Source organism: Coenobita brevimanus, chromosome 6, assembly GCF_032717465.1.
Source record: "Coenobita brevimanus isolate Jiangsu-jjx chromosome 6, ASM3271746v2, whole genome shotgun sequence".
Lineage (NCBI taxonomy): Eukaryota > Metazoa > Arthropoda > Malacostraca > Decapoda > Coenobitidae > Coenobita > Coenobita brevimanus.
Window position 1 is genome coordinate 52,975,288 of NC_136959.1, and position 12,151 is coordinate 52,987,438.

The 12,151-nt window shown below is 41.3% G+C and overlaps 1 protein-coding gene across 1 annotated transcript in view; it reads right to left on the minus strand.

Annotated features, from left to right (window-relative positions):
- Positions 1–12,151, minus strand: part of LOC145401238 (RNA helicase Mov10l1-like) — a 217,717-nt gene that overhangs the window by 116,742 nt on the left and 88,824 nt on the right. The window contains exons 11-12 of the mRNA XM_080273572.1: positions 5,011–5,222; positions 1,632–1,773 (exon numbers count right to left, since the gene is read on the minus strand). Of these exons, the coding sequence (XP_080129698.1) occupies positions 1,632–1,773; positions 5,011–5,222 (354 nt within the window). The remainder of the gene's footprint in view (positions 1–1,631; positions 1,774–5,010; positions 5,223–12,151) is intronic.

Below are 12,151 nucleotides of genomic sequence, written 5' to 3' on the forward strand. Positions count from 1 at the left end.
TGTAGAGGTCTTTTAGGTACACCCACAGCAGGGGGTGGCACACAGAACAAAGGATGAGCTGAATTAAAACTGACTGATATACAGAACGATAGGTACCTTTCTTTTTACCTTAGTGACACACCTGACAAATGGGGTAAATAATGTGACTTAAATTATGCACACTTGCAGCAGAGAGTGGCACACAGAACAAAGGATGACCTGAATTAAAAATAAGCGATGCACAGAACAATAGGTACCTGACTTTTCTCCTTAGGAATGCACCTGACAAAAGGGAGTAAATACTGCAGCTTAACTTAAGACCTTGAGGGTTAATGGTAGGTGTGTCCCACACGTGTGACTGCACTACCAGGAGACGACAAGGAACAATCAATTGTTAGTCTGGGGGGTAGTGCTTTAGAATTAATTCAGTTAAAAATATATCACACTTAAAATGACCATAGCTCATGTTTACATTCTTTTCATATGTGCCAGAAATTAAGCAAGATTCTATTACATTTCTTTCATGAAAGCTTTTTGATCTTGCTAAAATCTCAGAGCCTACCCAATCAATATGATGATTATATACATATATGGTCAGTGGACCATGACAATATCCGGCACAGACAAGTGATAGCAATACATCATAGGCTGATGCAACCTGCACTATGACTATCACTGGCCGCGTTGTGTCTGTTCCCACCGCGTTATGATCTTAATTTGCCTCGCTATGACTGTTTGAACCATAATTTAGGACCTCTGGCCAGGTTATGTCTATCGTCGCCGCACAGTATGGTGTTAAAAAAAAAAAAAAAAAAAAAAAATGGGGAGCTTCCTCCATCCACGTAATGTTTATCATATTCGCATTGTGACTAAATTTGGATGTAAAACTTACCTCCTGTGTTATGTGAGGTTCGGGCTATAGGATCGCGCATTATGTGAGTGCTGACTGTATACAGTAAACCCCCTATAATTCAGATTAATTGGAGGGGAACCCTATGTCGATTTATCCAAAAATCCGAATCATTGGAGCTCATGCTTGCCCCTATCCCCAAATCACACCCACGCTCACTAAAACATGGCTTTTTTATAAAAACATTGAACAGCACTGTATATTATTACTTTTTACTCAAAGAGTGCAAAACACGATAAATAAAATTGTGTCAAACCTTGATAATGAAGTCTTGCAAAACAATAGTAGAGCACAGCACACTTACCTGTGCCGAAGGTACTGTACAGTTCTTAAAAATTACATTTATTACAACACTTATTACTACAAAAACTGTTCACATCCACTTATCACTGGAACCCTTTCCGGACTTGTCTTGCTTAATTCGAATTTCAATCCGAATTAAAATTATTTGTCTGATGGTCAAAATAGATCTTAATTAACTGATATCTGAGTTATTCAGGTTCGAATTAGAGAGGGTTTACTGTATACACTTCAATTTACATTAGCCAGATATTATTCAACAGCTACAGATAATACTATTTTTGTTTAGTTTTCAGTATCATTTACCAGGTAATCCTATACTGATCCATCAGGTGTGCAGTGATGGGGATATACTGATCATTCCTGACATTTAAGGAAAGACTGACCAGTCACTTGTCCCTGATGTCCCTGATTAACTACTACAGTATTTATTAAGAATTACCTGATAAAGGACGGACTGGCACAAACGATGCAGAAGTGACTGCTGGAGACCATAACTGGAAGCCAGTCTGCTCACAACAACTGGTCCTAATTGCCTGGGGTCCCCACAGAGCACTATCTGGCTTGATTTATGGTTCACCAGCCTAGGGAGATGGAAAAGACTGAAGCAACCACAGTAACAAGCACAGGTTCAATGATTCTGGAGAATAATTTAACATATGCCACAGATTAATATTCACAAAGCTTATGAATTGCAAATATATGGTTTTGTTTCTGAGATATGAAACACAGTACAGTTAAGAACAAGCTTCTGTAAGGCAAAAAAAAAAAAAAACACTTTTTACATGTACACAGTTTAAAAGCACCATGAGGAAGAGGGTCTCAGGTACACAGTGCTTCTAGCACTACCCATATGGGGAGGAATTATCACAAGCTCAGGAGTGCCAAAGAGAAGGTGCACTGATTCTTGTCTTCAGTTTATCTGCTTTAGATAAAATGATCACCTTCCCCAGGGTCATCGATGTCTTGCCCTCTATCATTTCAACTGCTATATGATGTAGTTTTTGTGCTTTCCTAATGGGAGTACTAGGGAATGCCACACAGTACATGGTTTCCCTGCTGTCAGCACCAATAACACCATCTCATCTTGGCTCTAGATTATTTTTTTCTTACTGTGTACTCCTAAGGTAACACTCTCCACTGCTCAACTGCTCAGTTATCTAAGTGACTGTTGAAGATCTTTTATGTCATTCCTTGACACATGCTTATTTTCATTTGTGGGTAGTTTTGAACTTTTATGAAACATGCTGTAAACTCACATCCACTTTCATTCTTTTCTAGTTTGTCCTCAAACTAACACTCACTATATTTAATTAGCTACCATAATTATAGTACATCCTAAGTAGCTATTCTAACTTTTACATATCCCTGACACCTAAGTTATGACTTTGGGCTGAATGTGCATGACGGCCTTCTTGGCTCCTGCTGTGGTTGCCATATTACAATTCATCCAAATTTTATGTACTCAAAGGATTTATGCTGTCCCCTGTAACTTGGCCTAAAAATGACACTGTAAGTTTTAAATTCTGTGCTATTACAAGAGATTAATGCAAAAATAAGATGCTAGTCAGGAAGCAGTGCTACAGAAAGGATGTATCCATCCATCCATCATCCAATCCAGTGTTGCCCCATGAGGAGCAAAGGAGAACGGGACTAGGCACGTTGGTCCTGGCATTGAAGATGATAGTGACCAGCCTCATTCATCCCTGAGTGGCAATACGTGAGCGATAAACCCCAACCACCCCTTGGATATAAACCTACATAGGCTCAATCCAACTGGAGTGCCTTAATTACCCACTAAACCACCAGGTGCCATAATTTGGTTATATGGTTACCACCCAGCATAGTAAATGGTTTCTTGGTCATACAGGAAACCATTTGGCCTGTCACTCAGTGCAGAGTCACCCACAGGCAGAAGGAAGAGAAAAGAATGAAGGAAAGAAAGACAGAAGAGGGAGTGTAGAAAGAAAGACGGAAGAGGGAATGTAAAGTCACCCATAGGCAGAAGGAAGAGGAAAGAATGAAGGAAAGAAAGACAAAAGAGGAAGGAAGGAAGGAAGGGAAGAAAGAGCAGACATCCAAAGCAGCACTACACTGAGTGAGTGGATGGTGGGCCCCCCACCTACCATGGAGAAAGGATGAAAAGCTATGGTATTAATCATTCTCCAACTGAGTTAAAGGAAGTAATCTACAGAAGTTCTAAAATCTCCCTTTGGTTAATGTGAATAAACAATAGTATTAGCAAAAGCTATGTATTAACACTGTCTAGACTTCATACACTTCTGCATTTCTGTTTTGTTTAGTTTTGAGAGGCTCTGCACATGTTTGTGGTTACCCTTGTTAACATGACAGTGATTCTCCTTGCTACACAATCTCCAGAAGCATCAATGATCAATAATTTAACTCTGAGGTCACTTGTAGAACCTTACCTCAAGTCTTTTTAGGCCTCTTGATGCTAGACTCTCCATATTAACACTAACAAATCTTTTCACCCAATTTTAATCCCCTATTCTCTCTACATGGCTTAATAACTTCAATCTTCCCCTATCCATGATATCATCAGTGCCTCCAATTCCCAGCCAATCTCTCAGCAGCTCACTTGCGATCCTGCCAATGCAATTTCGGTCATTCAGGAGGCACTACATATATCCATCTGGCCATTCTCATCTCTGTACACTCAAACCTACATGTCCTACCCCTTTGGTTCCAGAGTTTAACTACTACAAATCATTGCATTTCTCACATAGGATGCATATAATATTTCTTTCATGTAAAAGGAGAGTCTCTTTAATATCAGAAGAGGTAGCAGTACCCAAACTCTTTACATCCATCCCAAGCACATATCACCCAGGTAACAAAAATCCTCTAAATACCCCAAAGAAATATTGCCAAGTCCACCCTACCACACCCAATCCACTCTCTTTGCTCGTCCCTACACTCCATGATTTCGAAGCCATCTACAGCCTGCAGCCTTTCTTACTTGTACCTTCTTACTAGTCCACACCATTGCAACACCACACACAGCTTCAGCATTTTAAACCAAATATTCCTTGTATGTACTCTGCAAATCTCCTTCTTAGTCACAAACCTAAATTTTTCCATTACCCTATGTTCATATCTATCCATTGCTGCTTCGTTTCTGGTTGAATGTGGTGGTGACCATCATCCACTCACTCAGTGTAATGCTGCCTGCTTCCTCCTTCCCCTTGCTCATCCTCTCTGTGTGTCGGCCCCCCTCTCTTCCTACTTCTGCCTTTCCTTCCTGCGACTTTTATTACTATCCTTTCCACTTTGGGTGACTCTAAACTGTGTGGCAAGCCTAAAGGTTTCTTGTAACCCAGGAAACCATTTACGATGCTAGGTGGTAAACATATATGCAAACAACAGAGTAAAGTGGAACCTGCTAAGGTGCATCTGTTAACTGGATGGAGAGAGACAAATGCAGGCATCCCTCCAAGAACCAAACCTCCACACTAATCCCCACACCTCACTATGGTGAGGTGCCAGCTGCAGGGAAAGATCAATTCACTGCACAGGATGGCCCTGCAGGGGCAGTTGTTTGCAGGTGGTTGATGGATCTGCTCAGCCAGACAGGTGTTGATCAACAACAACAACAACTGCTTTGTTTCTTATCTTCCAGTTTTCAGCCCTTGCCTAAATTGGTATATCACATCAGTTCTTCATGTCACATTTCTTTTATTTATAATATATGCCTGTGTAACTTGGGAATGATTTCTGTTGTAAACAGTTTATCACAAGATGGATGAATCCTGAGTTTTAAAAATTCTTGCTAATCTGATGGCTACAGATCTTTTCCTTACCCAATAACAAGAAGTGTTTCTGGTTCTGTGAGCTGGCCTGCCTCATCAACCAGGATATGGGTATAATAGCAGTTGTGAAGACCTTGAGTATAGAGAATGCCAGCAGTGGTAGCAGTGGCAGATGTTACCCTCCTCTTTAATGCTTCAGAGTCTAGTCCATCACCCGTCATTGAGAATGGCCGAAGAGACAGTGGGATCAACTCTTGAGACCTCTGTCAATATATGGGTATCATTAAAAAGATAAGCATTGTTATCTGAAAAGCATACAAATTGCTCTTGCTGCACAACCATCTGATATATGATTTATTACTTATACTGCATGATCATTTGATTTTCCTAAGAAATCTCACTATACAGCAATCATCCCTCAATTTTTGTAGTATCGGCTTTGCTGGCTTCATATATTTGCAGATTAGCAATTTGTCAGAAAGTACACTAGCATAAAGTGTTGATTTGGGATGATTTAACAAAATCTGTTGCTAAATCATCTGAAAATATACCAAAACCAGCTAATCTAGACTATTTAGGGGGAGAGTTAGTTCATTACTGATTTTTTGGATGAACTGGGCTCCACAGGAAGGGGAACTCAGACCCCCAACAAGATGACTGAAGAGGTTTTACAGTATACAAAAAGTCTTAGACTGTCTTGAGCACAATACAGAAAATAAGCTGGTATGGAATAGTTCATACCCAGTCAACAATTTACTAAAAGATCTGACTCTCCTGAATAACTGAACAGCATTTGTGCCCGGGCAACAATCCAAAAGTCTTAGCATATAACTCTTACTTAAAAAAAAAAAAAAAAAAAAAAATATATATATATCCCTGAATCACTTAAAAACTGCTAGGAAACCATACAAAGCCAGTAATAAATCTCATCAAATCAAACTTTCTCCACAACCGAGGATCCAAACTATTAATTAATCCTAATGATACCAGAATCTTACAGTAAACTCTCAGTTCATTCAATAATAACTTTAACAAGTCTCCACCCATTCCCCCACTAAAAGCTCCAGATGGAAACAATGTAAAGTAAACAATGAGGAGTAGACTGTAGCACAAGTCGAGCAGGGCAGTACTCCCAAGGTGGATGGAAAGCTGATGACAGGGAGAGCTGGAGCTCCCGTTTCATCAGCCCTCGGGACTAGTTCCTGACCATCCCCCTTTGCTGAACTTTTCAGTGTTTCAGTAACACAGAGAGTAGGCCAGCATGCTCTCCAATACAAGTTTCTCTAAATGTCAACACCATTCTACATGCACAGTACACACTACACTTCCTTTTCAAAATTTAAAAGAATGGCACAGTATAACCAGGCCTCGGAGTCCCAGGGGGGGGACCATAAATGCCCCCATCCGCCCCTCTCCCGGTGACAACTCAGCAAGATGCCTGGAACCACTGTCTGACTCACTTCTTCTTCATTTCTGCAACATTCGTGACCTTTCCTCTAACTTTCTCTCTGTCGACCACCACCTCTCCTCCTCTAAACCTCACCTACTCTTCCTCACAGAGACTCAGCTGTCCGAGGAAACTGACAGTAAACCCTTTTCTGTTTCCTCCTACTTTCTCTATACTCATTTCAAAGCCAAATGTGGCTGTTGTGTATATGTACGCAACGACCTATCTTGCTCTTGTGTTCCTAAACTTGATTCTTCTGATTTCTCTACTCTCTGGCTTCAGCTTTCCTGTCATTCTCTGACTAAATATATCTACGCTGTTTACGTATCTCCTAAGTCTACTGACTATGAAAAATTCTTCTACTACCTTACTTCTAAGATGGAACACATTCTATCTGTTTCTCTTTTCTCTGCATCTCCATTCTAGGAGATTTCAATGTTCACCACCACCTTTGGCTCTCCTCTCCTTTCACTGATCCACCTGGTGAACAAGCCTACATCTTTTCCATTCTTAATAACCCAGAGCAGCTTGTACAGCACCCTACCCATAAGCCTGACTGCCTTGGAGCGAGCTCCAACATACTTGACCTCTTCCTTAAACTAAACCTTTAGCTTACACTGTTAATCTTTCCTCACCGTTGGGCTCCTCTGATCACAACCTTATTACCTTGACCTGTCCTATCACTCCGGTACTGCCTGTGGATCCCCCCAAGAAATGTCGACTGTGGCACTTGGGAGCTGCGGATTGGGAGGCCCTCAGACAGTACTTCTTTGATTTTCCTTCGAATGATTATTGCTTCCATGGCTAAGAGCCATCTGAGTGTGCTTTGCGCATTATGGAGGTTATTCTCTCAGGCATGGAAGCATACATTCCTTTCTCATATCCTCTGACTAATGCAAGGAAGCCTTGGTTTAATCACGCTTGTTCTAATGCTGTCCACAACAAGGACAGAGCTACAAAAGGTACCAGAGCCAACCCATCCCTGAATCACATCTTGTTTATGTTTCTGCCTGGAATTGTGCTAAGTCTGTTCTTCACTCTGCTAAAAATAATTTCATCTGTACTAAATGCTCTCAACTCTCCAACTCGAATTCTTCCCGCTCCTTCTGGCACCTTGACAAAAACCTTTCTAACAACTTTACCTCATCATCTTTCCCTCCTTTTTACTAATCTGATGGCTCTGTAGCTATTTCTTCTACAGATAAAGCAGATCTCTTTGCTTAGACTTTCTCCTCCAATTCCACCTTAGACAATTCTGGTGCTGTTCCTCCATCACTTCCCCCCTTCTGACTTCCTCATGGCTGACATTAAAATTTCTCCAGCTGATGTATTTTCTGCCATCACTGGCCTTAATACTAACAAGGCACATAAGCCTGATGGAGTCCCTTCTGTTGTCCTCAAGAACTACGTTTCTATGCTTACACCCTGCCTAGGTAAACTATTTTACGTATATCTTTCAACTTGTACCTTTCCTTCTTGCTGGAGGTTTGCTTTCATTCAGCCAGTCCCAATTAAGGGTGACCATTCCCAACCCTCTAACTACTGTCCAATTGCTTTAATATCCTGTGTCTCAAAAGTTTTTGAGTCAATTCTTGACAGAAAAATTTTAATGCATCTCTCCTATCACAACTTTCTTTCTGATCGTCAGTATGGGTTCTGTCAGGGATGCTCCACTGGACGATCATCTCACCTACCTTTCAGATTCCTGGTCATCCTTCTTTCGGGACTTTGGCGAAAGTGTTGCCATTGCACTTGACATCTCAAAGGCTTTCAATCGAGTCTGGCATGAATCTTTAATTTCCAAACTGCCCTCTTACAGTTTCTATCCTTCTATCTGAGCTTCCATCTACAGCTTCCTTTCTGGTCGTTCTATACCCGCAGTTGTAGACAGCCATCGTTCTTCTCCTAGATCTATCAACAGTGGTGTTCCTCAGGGCTCTGTCCTATCACCAACTCTCTTCCTTTTATTCATCAATGATCTTCTAAGCTGTACATCTCACCCTATCCACTTGTAAGCTGATGATTCCACCCTTCACCTTTCCATTCGGTTCTTGCAACATCCATCTCAGCAGTTACTTCAACAAACAAGGGATGAGGCTATGGCACACCTAATGTCTGACTTGGTTCGTATCTCTGACTGGAGCAAAAATAATCTTGTTGTTTTAATGCACCAAAAACTCAGTTTTTACACCTATCAACCTGACACAATCTTCCACAGGAGTACCCACTAATGTTTAATAATATCCATCTCAATCCCGCATCATCCTTGAACATGCTTGGGGTTTCATTCACTCGGGACTTATCTTGGAAAGATCATATTTCTTCTCTAGTAAAATCTCCTTCCAAGAGATTGGGTGTGCTAAGCCGACTCCGTACCTTCTTTACCTCTGCACAGTTGTTGACTTCATACATGGGTTTTATTCGACCCTGTTTAGAGTACACCTCTCATGTTTGGGGAGGCTCCCCACATACAGCTCTTCTCAATACAATGGAGTCAAAGGCTTTTTGTCTCATCAACTCTCCTCCTCTTACTGGCTCCCTTCAACCTCTGTCTCTTCACCGCACTGTTGCATCTTTATCTCTTTTCTATCACTACTTCAATGGTCACTGCTCCTCTGAACTGTCTGCTTGCATCCCTCCACCTCTACAATGGGCGTGTAGCACTCGTCTAGCAGCAAACTCTCATTCCTTTTCTGTCCAACTTTCTATTGCAAGAGTTAACCGTTACTCCCAATCCTTCATTTATGCAACAAGTCAACTCTGGAACTGTCTCTCTCTGTCTGTATTTCCTACTTCCTATGATTTCCAGAGTTTCAAATGCAGTGTGTCCAGGCATCTCGAAATGAATGGATCTTGAATTTGGCTCTCTTTTGCATTGTTTTTGTTTCTTCTTGGAAGGAACAGTTTGTGGGCTCCTGGCCTTTGTTTCCTTGTTTCTTGCACAGAAAAAAAATATCAGTCCCCTAGACCTAATGATTACCGCAAAACCACCCATCAAAGATTATAAAACGCCCCCTTTACGGAACGAGACAAATCAGGAAAATATCAGTGGAATCCTCACTTTCGACTGAGACCCTTACCAAAACCAATGAAATTAACGTAAAATAAGTTTCTGTTGATTAACCCCTACACCGCGGGCATGTTTACCAATGTTTTGCGTGTGCCGCAGGGTTATTCGGGCTCCGACAGACTCTCAAAAAATATTTGCCAAAAATCAGTTATTAGTCCTAGAATATTAAAATTACATATGCTTATGGCACATACCTTCAGCTTTCTCCTGGAATGTTTGTTGAGCCTTCGTTGGTTACCGTAGGACTTGTGGAGACCTCTGAATTTGGGTAACGAAGTCTCCACTTAACACTTCCCGACAACCCGGAATATGATTACCACAGCCAGATATTAACACTATAAACACTACTCTATGATTTTCAAGTAGTTTGGGATCCATACTCCAAAAAAAAAAACACTGTGAAAGCAATGAAAATTACGAGCGCGTCTGACCGTCGCACTTGCGCTAGTTCACTCTTGGTACTCTGTCATTTATTATTCATAAAACCCCTCACATTTTATATTTCTATTACTATATAACACTTATATATATCTACAGTCTTTATCCATAAGTTTCCTTCAGTAGTATTAGTTTATTGTCACTGTAGGGATTCAATTTCTTTCAGTAAAATACGTAGCATTCACTTTCTCGTCCTGTATACTAGCATTGAGAGTGAATGTCACTTTCAATTTCACTCTCATAACTCATAGTATTCAGACATGCTAGAGTGAAACTTTCACTTTCATTACTCCTAGGGTATATACTCGTATTCTTATAATACTACTCATTTACATTTCTATTTACGTTCTCTAGTTTATTTACGTTATTTACATTTCTATTTTATTTACACTGTTATGCACTGTCACTTGAAGTAACTTATAAAACTATTTTCCACTGTTCACGTATATTTACATTCATTACTTTCACTTGCTGTTTACACATTATTTACACATTATTTACAATTCCACTTGCACTGTTTTACTCAATAGAAAGATCGTAGTCACTCTTTTATCAATTGTCAGCCCTTTACCTCTTTCCACACGAGGTTTAGTAGGGGGTAAAGGTCACAGGGCCCTTTGCATGGGGGTGAAAAGGCCCTGAAGCTAGCAAGAGCGAACAGACATACCCCCACACTGGAAGATGAGAGTGAACTGATAAGGGTGGGCCGGGGTGGTGGCCTACCTAGGGAAATCAGTACTGCCAACGTTTAGCCTCTTGACACAGCTAATTTATAGCAGTGAAATGATTGGCAGGAAATCTAGACAATACATTATAAATTAGGTAGTTCCAGGTGAATGTAAATATCACTTAGACTTCTCCCTTCCCTCCTTATATGTATATTTATTACGAAAATAGATTATACGGCATATTTCAAGGGGAAATAAACAGCGAAAATTAGCGAACGAGTGCACGTGAGGTGTTGTCAGGTGATAATTAGCCAATTCCAGGTGTATGGCACTCTCACTTACCTTATTTCTTTCTTGTATATATTATTTGGTATAAGAATAGGGCATAGGGCTTATTTCAATGGATGAAATCAGTGAAAAATTCCAGGGAAGATTTACTTAGCGTAGCACGGCCAGGCAGGCGAGAGGATAGGGTAATGGAGGGGGGGGTAGGGAGGGGAGTCAAGAACGGGGAGAAATGGCTAAATTGTCAACAATGGATGGGAGTACAGATGAGATTAGGAGTGCTGACTAGTGCTGGACATTGGCAGTACTGATAGATGATACAAGCCCCCACTTGGAAGCCCGGGTGAATTCAAAATAACACAGAATCACAAAAGCGACGCCCCGCGGTATGATCCCTTGCTCCCAAGTGTCACAAAAGTGACGCCCCGCGGTTAAGGGGTTAAACTATGTGTAAGAGTCAGCATGAGTAAAAAAAATAAATACATCCATCCATCCATCCATCATCCAATCTTACGTTGTCCCATGAGGAGCGTAGGTTCCCGGGGCTAGGCAAGTTGGTCCTAATAAATAAACAAATAAATAATCATCATCATTCTGACTCCTTTCCCACCCTAGGGCAGGGTGAGGCGTAGTAATGTCCAGACAGCCCAAAGTTGCCCAATCCAATAGGCCATGCTTCGATTCACTCATCATTCAAGCCCCCGGAATCCAGGCTCTACCGGATACGCCAAAAACATTCATCACGTTCTGTAGCTTCACACAAACGTATCCAATAGAGTCAAGCCGGACGCTGCCACGTCAAAAAGGGGTACCAAATCCCTGATCATGCACTTCTCTCAATGTTTATCCTGCCAGCTTGATCTCTCATTAGATTACTAGCATCACCAACTTCCAAACCTCTCTTCCTCACACACTCATCCACCATGCCTCGCCACCTTCTCCTTGGCCTACCTCGCCTCCTCCCTCCTTCAGATTCGCTCAGATATACCTTTTTCACCAGTCTATTGTTATCCATTCTCTCCACATGACCATACCCTCTTAGTACACTCTCTTCGATTCTGGTGTCCACTGACTTCCTCACTCCACATCTTTCACGAATCACATCATTTCATATCCCATCCACCCTCTGTACTCCACATGCATTCCTCAGCAGTCCCATCTCCACTGCTCTTACTCTTGACTTTTCATTCTCATGCCACACCAAAGTTTCACATCCATATGTTAAAGATGGCACTAACACTCCTTCGTGTAAGCCTTGTGCAGCTGCAACACTCAAGCCTCTGT